This window comes from Carica papaya, chromosome 8 (genome assembly GCF_054855325.1).
Source record: "Carica papaya isolate Zhongbai chromosome 8, ASM5485532v1, whole genome shotgun sequence".
Lineage (NCBI taxonomy): Eukaryota > Viridiplantae > Streptophyta > Magnoliopsida > Brassicales > Caricaceae > Carica > Carica papaya.
The window spans coordinates 4,502,082-4,518,358 of record NC_142316.1 but is presented as its reverse complement, the minus strand read 5'-3'; the positions used below and the strand labels follow the sequence as shown (position 1 = coordinate 4,518,358).

At 36.0% G+C, this 16,277-nt stretch overlaps 3 protein-coding genes across 4 annotated transcripts; 1 reads left to right on the top strand and 2 right to left on the bottom strand.

Moving 5' to 3' along the window:
* The first annotated feature begins 307 nt into the window (after nt 1–307).
* Nucleotides 308–4,530, top strand: LOC110807025 (soluble inorganic pyrophosphatase 4). 2 transcript variants are annotated; one of them, XM_088210123.1, is made up of 9 exons: nt 308–576; nt 1,876–2,013; nt 2,113–2,141; nt 2,586–2,651; nt 2,734–2,841; nt 3,445–3,510; nt 3,593–3,713; nt 3,858–3,939; nt 4,131–4,530. In XM_088210123.1, the coding sequence occupies exons 2-9, from the start codon at nt 1,878–1,880 to the stop codon at nt 4,171–4,173; spliced, it is 651 nt and encodes a 216-aa protein (XP_088066249.1). In that variant the 5' UTR covers nt 308–576; nt 1,876–1,877; the 3' UTR covers nt 4,174–4,530. The 2 variants fall into 2 exon arrangements, with proteins under 2 accessions (XP_088066249.1, XP_088066248.1); XM_088210122.1 differs by lacking the exon at nt 308–576 and having other exon boundaries at nt 1,857–2,013.
* Nucleotides 4,531–6,364: 1,834 nt separating this feature from the next.
* On the bottom strand, nt 6,365–10,846 carry LOC110807028 (cation/H(+) antiporter 20-like). Its single transcript, XM_022032046.2, has 4 exons — nt 10,330–10,846; nt 9,230–10,228; nt 7,246–8,109; nt 6,365–6,917 (listed from the first exon to the last, which is right to left on the bottom strand). Exons 1-4 carry the CDS (start codon nt 10,555–10,557, stop codon nt 6,579–6,581), a joined length of 2,430 nt encoding a protein of 809 aa, XP_021887738.2. The 5' UTR covers nt 10,558–10,846; the 3' UTR covers nt 6,365–6,578.
* A 279-nt stretch (nt 10,847–11,125) lies between these two features.
* Nucleotides 11,126–16,008, bottom strand: LOC110807017 (Transducin/WD40 repeat-like superfamily protein). The gene is made up of 7 exons (XM_022032034.2): nt 14,292–16,008; nt 13,913–14,003; nt 13,655–13,812; nt 13,493–13,544; nt 12,767–12,846; nt 12,567–12,660; nt 11,126–12,484 (listed from the first exon to the last, which is right to left on the bottom strand). Exons 1-7 carry the CDS (start codon nt 15,825–15,827, stop codon nt 11,460–11,462), a joined length of 3,036 nt encoding a protein of 1,011 aa, XP_021887726.1. The 5' UTR covers nt 15,828–16,008; the 3' UTR covers nt 11,126–11,459.
* Between the last annotated feature and the right edge of the window lie 269 nt (nt 16,009–16,277).

Genomic DNA, 16,277 nt, shown 5'->3' with positions numbered 1-16,277 from the left:
TTTATTATTAAATAAACTCAAAAGAAAAAAAAAATATATTATTAGTTTAAATATATATAAAATATTTGAGGAATGAGAAAATATGCGTTTTATGATAATAACACCTGACCGTTAAGACTATTGAAGGAAACAACCATTAGCAACGCGTCTTGCATCCCAGTGGGTCCCGAAGTCCGCATTCAAATACCCAATCAGAAACCGACACGTAAACAAGGTGTTACAGCTGTAAACACGAAAAATTCGTGTTCACGTAATATACGCGAGATTGTATTCTTCAAAGCAATTTTTATGCCATTTCATTCTGCTTTATCAGACGCATCAGAATTTTCCACCGTATTAATTCTTTGACCTTTCTCTTTTTCCTGCTGAGGTGGTGATAGTTCCTTTAAACGCTTACGGGAAGAGAGCGGGAACCTGCACTTCGCCATTGCTTGCTTTCCTCTACTTAAGCAACTCTCTTCTCCATTTCTCATCATCTCTTCACTGATTTCCTCTCGTCTTTTTGAGATCTGTGAGTTTTTCTTTTTTCAGCTCTTTCAGACCTCGTCGTCGGATCACTACTTCAACTCTCAACAGGTAATGCTCGCTAAATCCTGAAATTATCGTTTCTTTTAGGGTTTCGATGTCTTTTCTGTTGATATGTTGATCTCTTATTTCTTAAATCTTTATCCGGCCGCTTTCTTCTTCACCATTACAAGCGCGTAGGCGTACTTGTAGCAACGCGTCTTGCACATCACTCTGGAATCTTATTATTATTACTATTATTATTTCCATGATCAACATTTCATATTTGTTCGATTTGTTTGGTTTTGTTGCTATTTCTCCTTCTTCAGTGATGTTTTACCATTTTTTAGCGGCTGGCATTGATTGGGGGTTATAATTTAGTGGATCTACGTTTTCTCCATGAATGGCGGTTTTCAAAATAAACGATCTATGTTTGCTTGTTACGTTTTTCTTTTCGTTATATACATATATACAAACATATATTTTTTCTTTTGACGTTTTGATTTGTCTGCAAATGTAAAAAACATAGCTAAAAACAGTCTGTAACTGTTGTGATTTGTAACTGTTGCGAGGTACTGATATTTTATTTGTCACCGATGATATTTGTGAACAATGAATTGGGAACATTCTGATATTAATCTGTTCCTCCAGATCTTGGGCTCAATATTTTACTGATTTGGGACGGGAGAGTGGAATTTAGATTAGCGGGTTTGAAGCCCGAAAGATCTCCACTAAATGTTGCTACTATGCCGCAAGAGCCTTGGCAAGCAATTTTAGGCTTTAAAGCTCAATAAGAAAAAAAAAAAAAAAGAAAAGAAAAAAAAAAGAAAATTCAATTGAAGTAGCACGCAAGTTTCTTAATATTTATTTTGCACTTTTTCTTAGGCTGAAAAAGGACTTGCAAGTTCAACTAAAATAAGGGAGTTACAAATATTTTCAGATGTTCTTTTACAGTGATTTTAGATTCTTTCCATTTTAAAAGAGAAATTATATCTCCATTGCATCTTGGAAGACTGTGATTAAGAGGCTTGTTTGCCTCTGTTGTTACTAAGTTTACAACCTTATAATTGAGAAATATTGCAGAGACGTGTCTGTGTTTCATCTGAAGATGGTGCTTGGTATATGGTTTATCCCTTTTATTTTCTTTTTCTCATTTGTTGACTGCATTTTAATCTGAAGATGTTACCTATAGGTAGTTTCTTCCTTTCTTTTATTTTTCCTTTTCTTGTTTATTTAATTGAGTTGCCACAAATGCTTCCAAGAAAAGCATGGAAGCTTGTCATTTAATTTTGCTCGATTTTCTCTTAAACTTTAAAGCATGGATTTCCATTGTTCTTCCTCTAATTCGTTTTGACATGTTTTAACTTGCAGTTATGACTCCACCTATTGACTCCCCAATCAAAGCTGCTGCTAGCCACCATTCTTCGCATCCACCTCTCAATGAGAGAATACTTTCGTCGCTGACCAGGAGATCTGTTGCTGCACATCCTTGGCATGATCTTGAGATAGGTATGCTGCACATATAAGTCATATGCGGTTTTGTTTCATTAGTCTTTTAGTAACTAAACTTGACCTGATATATTACTTTTTTCCTCACATTGTTCACAGGACCTGAAGCCCCAATTATCTTCAACTGTGTAAGAACATATTCAATAATGATCATATTAGAACATTTGCTTTATCTACATATGAATTTTTTATGTCAATACTTTGGCTAGTGTTTTATCAGATACCATAGAAAAAAAGCTAGCCAACTCCTAATAGTTTGGATATGTGATTGTAAATGCACACACACATATTACAAAGCAAAATGAGGTTTATTGGATATCAAATGGCAAGAAATGGGTATATTTTCTCACTTTTTATCCTGGATTCAACATGCTATGTACATGTCTTGTTCATTTGGATCTTAGGACCTAAAGGATGGGTACATTTTCTGTACTGAAAACTGATATGGCACAGATCAAAATATTTTTTTTCTGCATGACTTTTGTTTCAAATAAATATGGAATCTGCAAGGAACTTGCCATACTCTGTTGGTTTTTCCATTTTTTGGGTATCTAATGATTTTTCAATTACAGGTCGTTGAGATTGGAAAAGGGAGCAAGGTGAAATATGAACTTGACAAAAAGACAGGACTTATCAAGGTACTTACTTATACCAAACTGGTTCTCAGTAGTGCTTTTTCCTTTATAGGTTTGTTAAGTCTTGCTAGATGTGCATGGGCAGGTTGATCGGATTCTTTACTCATCAGTTGTGTATCCCCACAATTATGGCTTCATCCCTCGCACTCTTTGCCAAGACAATGATCCCATGGACGTATTAGTAATCATGCAGGTGTGACATTTGGTTTACATTTTCCCATTCAATTTCTGGAACATTTAGTAAATGGATGAATGCAGATTTTGTTATACCATCTCTTCTGTCTTCTTCTTAAGACCTGAAGCAATTTTCATTCTAATTCATGCATCTCCTTTATCACACACTGATACAGGTCGAATATTTGGTTATAGCCATCAATGTAGGAAAATGAGAGCGTGCAAGGAAAATAAAGAAACAGCAAATCAAGATATCTGAAAAATATGACTGGATGCGATTCTGAACTTCTAAATTTTTGAATAATTTAAATAATTCAATTAATAAATTGTTTTTAAATATATATAGATAAAGAATAGTAATAGGCACTTAAAAAATGTGACCTATTTAAGTATTCGGTGTAAATAAATTACCCAGTTTGGGAAAAGAGATTTAAGGGAAGGATACATGGCAAAAATATGAAGCCTTGCATTTCTTTGGTCCACTGTAGACAGAATGTCGTGGACATACGCATGTAAAGTCTACATTATTATTATTATGGCCTTGTTAGCTTGCCAATAACAAAAATATAAAAGTTATCATGTTAACCAGCAATGCATAGATGCTGACAGATGACAATTGCAGGAGCCAGTTCTTCCGGGATGCTTTCTTCGGGCTAAAGCCATAGGCCTGATGCCCATGATTGATCAGGTATACTTTCCTAAAGAGACAATTTCTTTTTTTCGATAACCAATATGAGAAAGAAAATGCTCAGGTTATTTGGTGATAACAGGGTGAAAAAGATGACAAGATTATTGCTGTTTGTGCTGATGATCCTGAATATCGACATTTCAAGGACATAAAGGATCTTCCACCACATCGATTGGCTGAGATCCGCCGCTTCTTTGAGGACTGTATCCTTAATATTTCTGTTATTGATTCTTATTTAGCACCAGTTATATGAAGTCTCTGCAATCATCTCTTCTGGCATAACTTGCTGGTCTGTCTTGCCAAGCTGTTAAAGAATGGAATTAGTTCACCTTAATAAGTTATTTAAGACAAGAAAAATGAGAACAAGGAAGTTGCAGTTAATGACTTTTTGCCTGCCACTTCTGCTTATGAAGCAATTCAGGAATCGATGTAAGTGAATCATGATCATATCTATGTGATGGTGTAGCGAGCATCGTATCTATCTAAGAAGTCATTCACCAGAATATTTTTTCCTATAGATACTATTTGCATCTAATTTGTCATCATTCTCCAGAATCAACTTTACCCAACTGATGTGGAGTTATATTTTTGGGTTGTTAACAAGTAGTTCTGTTTTGAAGGGATCTTTATGCGGACTACATTGTCGAGAGCTTGAGGCGCTAGTTTCTCCAACTCACACGTGCAAGTGATAAAATTGGGTTCTTGATCCTGTTACATAGATGTGATGCTCAGCTTAGACAAGTTACTTTCAATTCTACGACTACAAAAAAAGTTAGACAAGTTACTCTCAAGCATATTTTCAATTCTACAACTACAAAAAAGTTAGATCTCACTATATTTTCAAGTATTATTTCACACATCTGCATTTACTCTTTGGGAGTTATTGTAATAGTTGTAATAGATTTTGCAATGATGATGATGACAATTATGGACATTTGATTATAGTGATGATATTCTTGTAGCTTTGAACATGTTGCTGTATTTGATTTTCTTCTAATGTTTCAATCCCTCTTCCCTCCATACTTGGCATCTTTTACCCTCCCGAAGAATTGTTATTTTATATCATTCAAAAAATATTAGGCTCTTTATGGTAATCAATAAGTTAATATATTATTACTATGTATTAGTATATTATTTTCTAATTAATTTGTTATTCAGTTGTATATATTATGTAATTGTCTATTAATATTGTAAGTGAAGATATTTTGTTAGTTCTTCTGTAGAATCTCTTTTTAGAAGTAAAAAGTGCTTACTTGTCAAAATAAAAATTGGAAAATAAAATTATAAATTAAGAAAAAACTTTTGGTACTAAGAAGGGAACAAGTATCTAACAAAAAAGACTTTATGATAAGGCCTTAATTTATTATGTATTACAAACTTTATCTACTTGTATAAAATTTCATGGTTAAAACTAAGTATACACCTAAATCTGTTGCAAAATAATTAATTTCTAATGTAGTGAAGATTAAAGTACAAATTTCAAACTTCTGTTCTTTTATTAAGAAAATAATGCTTTTGGACTTAATTTAAAATAATTCTTAATTTGAGAGCGAATTCACTTGATCTTGAACGATGTCAATTTTTAATAAAAAAATAATTTGTTGATGGAATAATCAAAGACTACGTGGTTCTTTCATAATCAAACTTATATTTTTTCTTGTTGGGAGATCTAGTGATCAAATTATTTCGTGAATTGGATTTTATTTAACTGTCTACAATATTATTCTATGTGTTCGGAGTAAAAGTTTTATATAAATATATCGTCATACTATTAAATATTTTGATTTAAGTTACTTTTTTTTAAGAAGTAAAATAAAATAACTCGGTTGAAACGTAATGATCATATATCTGTAATTTCTTATATATTTCATAATAGATCATATTCTTCTATTTTTTTTTGAGGAGTCGATAACTATTTATAACTATTAACTTGATACCAAAATTCTTAAATTCTTTTGAAGATTTTTTATTTTAGATGTGAGTTAGATTATTTGGCAATTTGAAGAGATCTTGTTGCCTGTTAGAAAATTTTGGAAGAACTACCAAAGAAGATGCTAGGAAATAAGGTCTCTTCCTCTTGAGAAGAAAACTTCATAAATGGGAAAATTTGTTCTTACTTTGGAAATTTATTGCTCATCTTTTATAATTTTTGAAAAAAAAAAAGAAATAAATGTGACATAATAACTAGGATTATTTTTAAAATTCTACAACAAATACAATATCACTACGTATTGAATTTTTACGAACCGTACCCAAAAAAAAATTATTTGTTGAACTTTCTTTAAAATAATTGAAGTAACAAATTATTTATTAGGCCTTTTTCTTACCACCATTCTACAAAAATCAATTACCATTTCATTTCATTTAATCAAGAGTTGAATCAAATAATAATTTAACATCAAAATTTTAATATCTAAGAATGCCCCAACTTCAATTTTTTTTTTTTTTTAAATCTTTGCTTATTTGGGTTTCACCATATTTTCTATTTCTTTTATTTGCTTGATTGGTAGATATCGTTTATAACAGTTGCATTAATTATATCTTAAAAATTTAAATACATTACTTATTACATTTCATGATTTGTTAAAAATTAAAAAGTTGAGAAGTTCAATTCACTCCTCTCTCTCTCTCTCTCTCTCTAATCACTATTATGTCACACTTTTAAAAAATATGAGATATAATTATGAAAAAAAAATTCTTTCATATAAATATTGATAAAAAAATCTCGTAATAATAAATTTATACGATCTTTTATTAAACGAGAAACAAAAAAGATTTTGAAATAAAAAGATAAGTTGTTGATTGGCACTTCCAAAAAGTATGAAACTTGACCTATACACTTCCAAGAGGGGGATACAACCAAATACTGCATGATTATCCACAACCAGCTAAATTACATAATATTACAAATAAATTTGTACAAACTTAAAAAAGATAGTGCTATTGTAAGTCCAAAGGATAACATTACTTATAAATAATGATTGTTTGGCGTTATATTATAATGTTTTTAAATTATTATTGTTTAAAAACTAACATACAAAATCTTTAAAAGTCTCTTCTTCATTTGTTCATGCATCAATGGTGCTATTAACCATAGATATTGAAGCTTGAGAGGCATCTGCAATTTGGTACTGTCGAATTACAAGCACAGAAGACACTATTCCATGTACTGGGTGAGCTAACAAGTCGCCTATAGGACCCAACTCGACGGACTCAACCTGGTGGTTTGCAACATCAACCATTACATCTAATGGGGACCTTCCCTTTCCCACCATTATTAACTCAAATTCTCCACCACGACCTATGGCCAATACTTCTTCTGTAATGTCGGAAACTATTTTTTCTATATACTCGATCGCACCACCCATTTTACTCATGAACTCTCTTATGGCATCGTCATCCAATTCCTGAATTGAGATCCAAAATGATGAAAACTAGTTACTATAACACTTTTATTTCACCACATGATGCAATATTTTAGTTGAATGAGAGTGTAGTGAGTTACAAAGGAACTTTCATCATAAGAGAAAACCTATATTACTGGGGTTTTGAATATTGGATGAACTTTATTTTTGAAATATATAAATATTCATTAAAAGAAGCATTTCAAGTTTAAAATTTTATGAAAAATTAATATTTCCATACTGTATTTATGAAAGAATTTTAAACTAAAAAAAAAAGGGAAAAGAGAGAAGAATAATGTGTGGAAAAACTATTTAAGAGAAGGCAACTTACCTTGTCATTTTTAGTGGCTAAGGAGCTCTGGTCTTTTTGCAGGGACGAAGTTGAGAAACCAGTTTCTTCATTTTCCTTAATGAACCTAAAAAGAGTGAAATTGACAGCAGGGTGTTGAGCCATTCTCTTCCCCAACTCTAGGGCTTCACGATCATCACCTCCGCCAAAAAACATTACACAGACTTTTCGTGTTGCCATGGTAGTCTGTCCTCCACCACCCAATCCACGATCTACAAGCACTGCCACCGAGCAAGGTGCATTCTTCCCAACTCTCTGGTTCACCAATCTCCATTCATCTCCCACATTTTCTACTCTCTCCTCACTCCCACCCTTCCACTGTTTATGAAAGGGTAAGATAATGAGAGACACTCTCTTCTTGTCTGCCACTTGACAAATATCCTCGTCCATGGTGGATAACGAAGAAATAGCTGTTATGTGCCGGATTGAGATCCGACCCAGTTGACTGTAAGCTTGAAAAGCTTCACCCACTTGGTCATGCCACCAGCCGAGTCTACGACGAAAGTGGGTAATGAAAGGGAGGCCATTTTTACGAGCTCTTTGGACCATGATAATGGAAGATGAGCGATCAGTGAGCTCGACCAGGTGCATGATGAAGAGCTTGAGTGGGGATCTGTTGGTTGATTCGATGAGAGTGATAATGGAGGTTATACTTTCAGGTCCCCGGAGGCAAGCCAGAATTCTCAGCTCCTCGTCGGGAGTGGTGGATAAGTCGTTAAGTTTCCGGTGGGTTCGACCGGAGATGCCACGAGCAGGTTTATAGATGGCTATTACTGTTGGTGTTGTGATGAAGCTGGTGACGATTGCCATTAAAACCAGGATTGCGAAGCTCTCATCATTAAGCACCTGGGTTTAGTTAATTACAAAATTAGCTTGATTAGAATTAAATTAATCTGGTATCTTTTGGTTTTTTTTGTGTTGTTTAGACAATTTTATCTCGTAATCTTTTTGGTATTTTTCTACTAATTTTGATTTGTTTAGATTCAAAGTTTTATATGCAGACATACATTCCAAAAGACTGACAATAAATGTAAAATAGAAAACAAAGTAAATCACAAAAAAGATGGTATAAGTTGAATAGTAATCAAGCCAACCCACATGAAATTTAACTTTCTATTGGAATAAGATTAGAGAAAATGAACATGTATTTATCATCGACTACAGGCGATTCGGGTGTGAAATAACAAATTATCAGATGAATGATATAACGAAAATTCATTAATATATGAAATAGAAATACTTGGAACAAAGACTTGATTGAGGAAAGAGTATATTATCTGTCGTGTCTGTTTTGTGAACTTGATGTGGTTCTACTCCACTCATGATAAACAATAATCTATAACAGTGCTAAATAACCTAGCTTTTAATTGAATAAATTCATATTCCTTATTTGGTTCTTCTTTTCTGAATATCAGTTTCATCTTTTATAATTTTGATATTAGCAGAACGTATATATACATATATATATTCCATCAGGAGGAATAGGCAAACACAAATGTTCGGCAAGTGCTCCATTTCTGGATGTTTAAAGATGATGGTGCATGAAGAATAATATAATTATTCAATAGTCGACCAGAAAGAAAAAGAAGAGAACAAGAATACTAAAACTGAAAGCTCATAGAGAAAAAAAGAATCAGATTACTTGGATTTCGTACCAAAACCCAAAGAAAAAATGTATATTTTATATTGAGTCATATGTGACTGTATGTATACATATATATATACACACATATAGGTGAGATAATATGCATGCACGAAAACTTAATTAATAAAAAGACTTGTAAGAGATTATAAGATCATGGTTAGTTCAATTATATTTAATTAAGATTATGGATTCGAACAAACAATATTCTTATTTTAAAGTACTATTTAATATATCTTAGAGGTGTAAAGACTAATTAATGAATTTATATAAAAATTATGGGAAAGTAATGAAAAAGAAGATGGTGAGAGAGAGAGACATCACCTTCTTCTCCTTGCCAATATTCAGCAGAATCAGTTCCACTAATCCTTTGGTGTTCATCAACACTCCCAGTGCTAACGATTCTCTCATCGTCATCCTACACACCATCGCCACCATGAACGTCCCCAATATCTTCCCCACAGACGCCGCCGATATCACCACCACCACCAAACCCCACGCCTCACCTCCTCGTATTTTACCCACGTCTGTTTTCAACCCACTCGACGCGAAGTAAAGTGGCAACAGCAAACTGCACACAAAATCCTCTATCCTCTTCACCAGTCTCCCCGCAAAATCTCCCTCTTTCGGGATCGTCAACCCAAAGATAAAAGCCCCAAAAATGGCGTGGATCCCTATCATATCTGTCATGAACCCGGACACCAACACTCCGGCTAAGGTCATGCAGATGCACGCGTCGTGACGAAGTGCGCACTGGTGGGCTACCCAGTTCATCATGGGTCGGACGATCAACATCATGAAACCCACAAAGGCAACCGCCGAGATAAGCACCTCGACGGATATCAGCGTGCCGTTTTGATTTCCTTTATTGCCTGATAATGCGACGGCTAGAGCCAGCAAGATCCATGCGGCGACGTCGTTTAGAGCAGCTGCAGCCATGGCGGTTTGTCCTACGTGAGTGGTTAGGAGCTTGAGTTCAGCTAGAATGCGGGCGAGAACAGGGAAAGCTGTGATGGAGAAGACGACACCCATGAACATGAGATACTGAACGTATCCCACTTTGTTTTCTCCCTTGCGGAGAAGAAGAGACACTGCGGCTCCAAAGACAAATGGAAGAGATATTCCGGCGAGTGCTATGCCGAAAGCTTTCTTGCCGCTTCGTCTAATGGAGGTTAAGTCCAGCTCCAGACCCACGAGGAAAAGAAAGAAGAGAAGGCCAATGGTTGCAGCAGATTCCAGTATAGGAGTGCTCCATGAAGGGAAAACAAGCTGTAAGAACTTCTTGTTTCGGCCTATACCAGATGGTCCCAAAAGAATCCCACCCTGATAGACAAAACCCAAGTAAAACTATATAATTAACCACAACTTACATAAAAGTATATATATATATATATATATCTAATGAATATATGATGATTACTCACAAGAATCTCGGCAATGACTTTGGGTTGTCTGAGGGGTTTGAGGAGGATGGAGAGGAAGCGGGTGATGGAAAGGACTAAAGTTGTTTGGAGGATTAACAAAGGAAAGGCGTAGTCCAGAGGATTCTGGCCTTGCCATGCGCCCTCTGATGAGGTTTTGATGGTGGATATGTTGACTGTCATGCTTACTCTGCGTACAATTACAGAATTAATGCTCCAAGTTTCCAACATTCAAATTTTAACGGAAAGAGTTTAAGATATCTGAGAGTTTCTTGATGGGTATATATACACACACACACACACACACACACTGGGGGTGTGGGAATACTTAGGGGTATTTGTTCATTAGAAGATGGTGATGTTAATTGTTCTTCCAATGTTAATGGGGCGGTGGGAATTTGAACAACAGGGACAATTTGTGAAACCATAGTCGCTCAAGTAAATTAATTGTGTTTATCAGGAACTAAAAAAATTATAAATGAAATTCTGGAATAAAATTGTATATTGGCCCCTCTACTATTATTATTATTATTATTATTATTAACACAAACTTCCTTTCAGAGGGGGCATGTAAAAAGGATCAAATCAGGGCTGAAACTGAATCTCACTTATAGAACTCTAGCTCTAGCTCAGGATAGAATGTTATTGTATCTCTATATAAATGTATATGAGAATCAAATCGTGTCTGAAACTGAGTCTCACTTATACAATTCTGAATCTAGCTTAGAATAGAATGTTACTGTATCTCAAAGATCAAATCATGTCTGAAATTTAGTTTCATTTGTAAAACTCTGGTTCTAACTTAGAATAGAATGTTATTATATCTCTATATATATGTATAAATCTGCTTAACAACACGTAAAGTGTCTCAACTGTACAGTCTATATATATCTTGAACTCAAACTTATGAAATCAATTCAAAAATTCTCCTAAACATCTTCAAATACAACACTAAACACTTACAAAACTGAGAAAGCAAAACAAGTATTGCACCATGGCTTTAGCTCCTACCTGTATAACACGGTACGTTTAGATTCCTATACATAATCATACTTCAAGACTAAAGTACTCTTGAGGTAGAAAGATAACACTGCTAACACCTTTGACTAATGAAAAAGCCACTTCTTTTAGTTTCAAAAAAGGTTTGCCTGGCGACCAAGTCTACGTGGTAAGCCAAAATTTTGGTAAGTTCTTATTTCACCTCCCAATGTTGCTGTCACAATTACCATGCCCCATGCTGTTGGTTGTATAGTGTGTGCTCCATGGCTACTAACATCAAACCAAGACCAAGAAGATGACCAAGATGAAGATGGCGCATGGGAGCTGGCAGATATGGAAGGTGAATCACCACACCTTGAAGCACTCGAAATTGAAAGTGAATCACCATATTTTATTGAGGGAGAATTGGTGTTGACAGCAGCAGAAATTGAAAATGAATCACCATTTCTTATTGAAGCAGAATTGATATTAGAAGCAGCAGAAATGGAGGGTGAATCACAATTTCTAATTGAAGAAGAATGATTCAATGCAGCAGCAGTAGCAGAGATAGAAGGTGAATCACCATGGCTAATTGAAGCAGAATGATTAGATGCAGCAGCCGTGGCAGAGATAGACGGTGAATCCCCATGCGTCACTAGATCAGAATTAGAGTTGGAAGCTGCAGAAATGGAAGGAGAATCGCCAGATGTTATTGAGGGAGGAGAGTTCATACTGAATGACTCACCAATGCCTGATTCAGACCGGGAAATCTGCACGAGATCTTCTTCTGGAGGAGTTATAGTTCGTTCTATGGGGTTAACTTTCTTTGGAAGAGGTGGCAACATCCTCTTACTGTTTGCTACAGCAGAGGAGTCTTCCTTAGTTGGTGATCCAACAGAAGGAGGTTGTGAGCTGATACGTCTTGAATGCCTTTTCGAATGTAGTGGCATAGGTGGGAGATCACCCTTTATAGTACCTGGCCACGGGATTGCTACCGAGACATCTCTACACTGGAATTGTTCATGAGATCTTGTGTTAGTTACAGTTCTTTTTCCAGTGCTTGCATTTCGAGAATCATCGTGCTTCCAGACATAAACATGAGAATCTTCGCTTGCACATATAATATGTTTTCCATCTAAACTAAATGAAGCTGCAATCTGGCTACTGGTGTTTCGAAAACCTGTTAGCAAAACAACAAATGTATTGTCATTTTCAAAAAAAACTCCAGGGACAAACATTAAAAAACATTTCTTTTGAGTTACCTCTGAATTTATGAATGATTTCTGCACCATCCAAGATTCGAATACGAGAATCAGCAGAAGTAACAAGCACTTCAGATGGATTTCCTGGAGAAAACTGTTAAAACACAGAGGGGGGGGGCACTCAACTTCCAGCAGCAACATGAAACTAACCTTGTAAACAAATTGTGATGAGTTGCATTAAGAGGCAAAAAGAATAGTACCTGAAAGCCAGTAACTTTTTTCCCATGAGACTTCTTTTTAATCCGTAAATCAATCTGGGTTTGTTGAGTTAATTTACAACCTACCTCGGAAAAGAAAAAAGAGAAAAGGTTATTGATATAATTTGTTTAAATTTGAGACAAAATCTATATTTGCTTCAACTTCATAATTTAGTACTGATTTGAAAAACAAGTGTGGGTTTTCTCTATGAAAAAGAATTCAATTACGGGGACCATTTGCTTTGATAATTAGTAGAACTATATTATTTTACATTCTATTAAATCGAAGTTACTTAAAATGGTTTATTAATTTTAAATTAAAAATCATTTTTTCAATTTGTTGCATTTATATTTTTTATTACAGTCTTAATTGAAATAAATTTTGTAAATATAACAATATATCTTGTGCAACTACAAAAGAAAAAAAGAAAGAACAATCAACATATCATTTTTAGGTAATTAGGCGAATATCTTGATCTGTTCTAATCTATTTATACAAAACAAACTGTTCTAGCTATGCTTAGTTCTATTCAATTATATCCAATTTCATCCTATGCTAGTCTAAATTTTACCAAGAGCTGTGATAGTCTCTTATTTTTGTGCTAGTGTTTAACTTGAAAGCATTTTGTTAGAAATTTTGTACTCTCTTGGGTTAAAAAGGATCCTTTGTATTTCTAAATCTTTATATTTAGTACTCTATCTTGAACTAAGTGGTAAACTATTTGGTACCTTCTGTATTGTACAAGCGGCAACTCCCTTTATGCGTACCAACAAAGGCACCCTGAAAACTCAGAAACAAAAAACATCAAACAAATGAGTAACATCAACTCTAACAGTTTTTTTATGCTTATAAGAAAACCTAGTTTTCATGAGAATTATGTATAGGCAGACCTGGCCGTCAGGCGTATAACAAGCAGAGGTGACCATTTCATGAATATCTGTCCAGTCGACAACGTACCGGTCAGGTATGTTCCATATTCGAACCTTCGCATCAAGTGAGCCGCTGATGAAATAATCATCATCCGTCGGATTGAATTGTATACAAGTTACTGTCAAACCCAAACAATAGCAAAGCTCCATGTCTAAGAGTTCCAAGAAATTCTAGTCATAATTATAGTAATTCCTTTCGTTAAACACAACAAATGTTACCATAATCATTGTGAGCAAACAATTTTAAACAGCTCCTGGATTCCAAGTCCCATAGTCTGACTGTTTTGTCCATAGAAGATGAAAGCAGTAGCTGCATACCAACAGAAGGTAGCTACAAGTTATATCTTTTCTAAATTTCACTTCAATACAAATTATATTACAATACAAGTATGACAAAAACTTTAATAAAAATACCTAGATTTTACCTATCAAATAACTAAGAAGTAAAGTGGATTTAGACGTCAAGAATGTGCAAATTAACTAGATTCTAGCTATCAAATAACTAAAAAGTAAGAACTGAGAACTAGGAATTGAATGAGAGTAATTTGAATCAAACTCTTAAACTAAGAATAAGAATTGAAAGAGAAAAGAAGGTAACCTGAGATCTGGACCAGGATAAGTCCAAGACATCATCCAAATGACCCTTGAAAGAGCAGATTGGTTTCTCAGAGAGGGAGAAGACAGTTTCAGGGGCATGGACGTAGTCAGGAATATGATTTCCCTTTTTGGCACTTGAGCCTTTCCCCTTCTTCTTCTTTTCTGAGGGCATTAGTGGAACCTCACCAATGCTAGGCTTGTCCATGGAAGGGTGAAGGGGAGTCAAACTCCCTTCATTCATCGACATAATCTCACATTCTTGAACCTCCCAAACATGAATTACTCGATCCTCCCCTGCACTCGCCAACAAATGAGCATCCAAACTGAACTTGATAGTCCAAATGGATCCCTGATGAGCCTGAATTTCTTGACTCAAATGCAATGCACTAAGCTCCTTGTATGATTTCCCTGTTTGCCTAACTTTAACCCAACCATTCTTTCCCTGTTTTGGATCTGTCATTGCTGGTATATTCCCAATTTCTTTCTCTTTCTCGTTAACCCTTAAGCTCATGGAATTGGCAACACCTTTTATGTTCTTCAACAAAGCAGCTCCTCTTCTCTTGCTCATTCTCAAGCTTTTCGATAGATATGAATTGAATTTCCGAAAGTCAATATTGGCTCCCTCAACCTGCATCCTATTCACGTTCTCTCGTCGCATAAGCTCCTTAACCACTGGCGAATACCCGACGCATTTCTCGAATTCCTCCATTGTCAGCTGCTTACCCGTTTGAAGATCACTCAGTCTGTTCCACATCCCATCTTCGTCGTACTCCTTAACGATAAACTCCTTCCCCGTATCCAGATTCTTTATCAAGAAAAATGCACCGAATCCTCCGTTCGGTAGAAGCGGCGTGAATGAACCACCACCGGGAGACCGCCCATGTCCGCCATCATTCAGCGGCGTTCTGGCGGGAGTCTGATAAGGGCAAATTCGCGCGCATTGTGCGGCTATGGTGGAAGAGGTTCTCGTGAGGCGTTGTTTAGATACAACTCCCAGGATCTCCTCTTTCCTGATTTTATCCACAGAGAAAGACTCGATATCCGATTCGGATCTAGACCGCACGAGCAGAACCCGCACCGGAGGTGAAGGGGAAGGAGTCGACTTGGAATCATCGTGGACTGCGTCAGGGACCTCGCCGTTGACGGGCTTGACGGAAACAGCGCGTTTGAACTCGACGCTGGTGACCCGAAGGAGATTCTTGTCGGCGGCGAGACCCATTCCGTGCAGAAGTCGCTTGCGACGCTCCTTAATGGATCCCGGAGCGGCCATCCAGATATCGTAATCGGGAGACATGGCTGGAGCTCGAAATTCCTTGTTGGGGACGATAGAGGAAACAGCGGAGGCGAAGGAGATACGACAGTCATCGTAGTCGTCGTCATCCTCATCGGAGCCAGAAGAAGCAAGGTCCAAAGACATGACGGAAGATATTCTATCACAGCTCTCAAAAAACCTGTCATCGTCGTCGTCATGATCCCCGAGCCCAGCCCAGTTCATGGTAAGAGTCTTCCTTCGATCTAACCTGTTGGCGACGTCCATTTCCCCACATGAAATCCGCAAAAAGAAATAAGAAAAAAATGAAAAAATCAAAAGAAAGTGGAAGGTGTTTTGTGATTTTTTTGTTTCTGGTTTCAGACAGTGAGATTTTGGGGAGGAGGGAGAAGAAGGGATGGGAGGAAAAGAAGGGGGTGGGGGTGGTGGTGGTGGTGGTTACCGTTAAGTTAAAACTTGTTTTTATTTTATTTATTTTTGGGGTTGTGAAAATCCAATAAAAGGAAACGGTCAATTCAATTGGATCCGTTACGATCACGTCTACAGACGTAAGGAAGTTGGCGCCACATTGTGAGATTTGTGGGTAACCGATCAATTCTTGCCACGTGGAATTAGTGGGACCCATTCATGTGAGGTGGTGGGGGAGCACCAAGAAACAAAATTCCCAAGCCTGGTCAACCCTTTTATCACGTTTTGACTGGGAAAAATAACTCTTCA

Coding starts and splice junctions, on each gene's coding strand:
- LOC110807025 (XM_088210123.1), top strand. CDS start 1,878: ATGACTCCACCTATTGACTCCCCAATCAAAGCTGCTGCTAGCCACCAT. Junction 2,014..2,112: donor TTGGCATGATCTTGAGATAG/GTATGCTGCACA, acceptor CATTGTTCACAG/GACCTGAAGCCCCAATTATC. Junction 3,511..3,592: donor TGATGCCCATGATTGATCAG/GTATACTTTCCT, acceptor TGGTGATAACAG/GGTGAAAAAGATGACAAGAT.
- LOC110807028 (XM_022032046.2), bottom strand. CDS start 10,557: ATGTTGGAAACTTGGAGCATTAATTCTGTAATTGTACGCAGAGTAAGC. Junction 10,229..10,329: donor AAGTCATTGCCGAGATTCTT/GTGAGTAATCAT, acceptor TTTGTCTATCAG/GGTGGGATTCTTTTGGGACC. Junction 6,918..7,245: donor TAGCCACTAAAAATGACAAG/GTAAGTTGCCTT, acceptor ATCTCAATTCAG/GAATTGGATGACGATGCCAT.
- LOC110807017 (XM_022032034.2), bottom strand. CDS start 15,827: ATGGACGTCGCCAACAGGTTAGATCGAAGGAAGACTCTTACCATGAAC. Junction 14,004..14,291: donor TATCCTGGTCCAGATCTCAG/GTTACCTTCTTT, acceptor GTTGGTATGCAG/CTACTGCTTTCATCTTCTAT. Junction 12,661..12,766: donor AAAAAGTTACTGGCTTTCAG/GTACTATTCTTT, acceptor GTGTTTTAACAG/TTTTCTCCAGGAAATCCATC.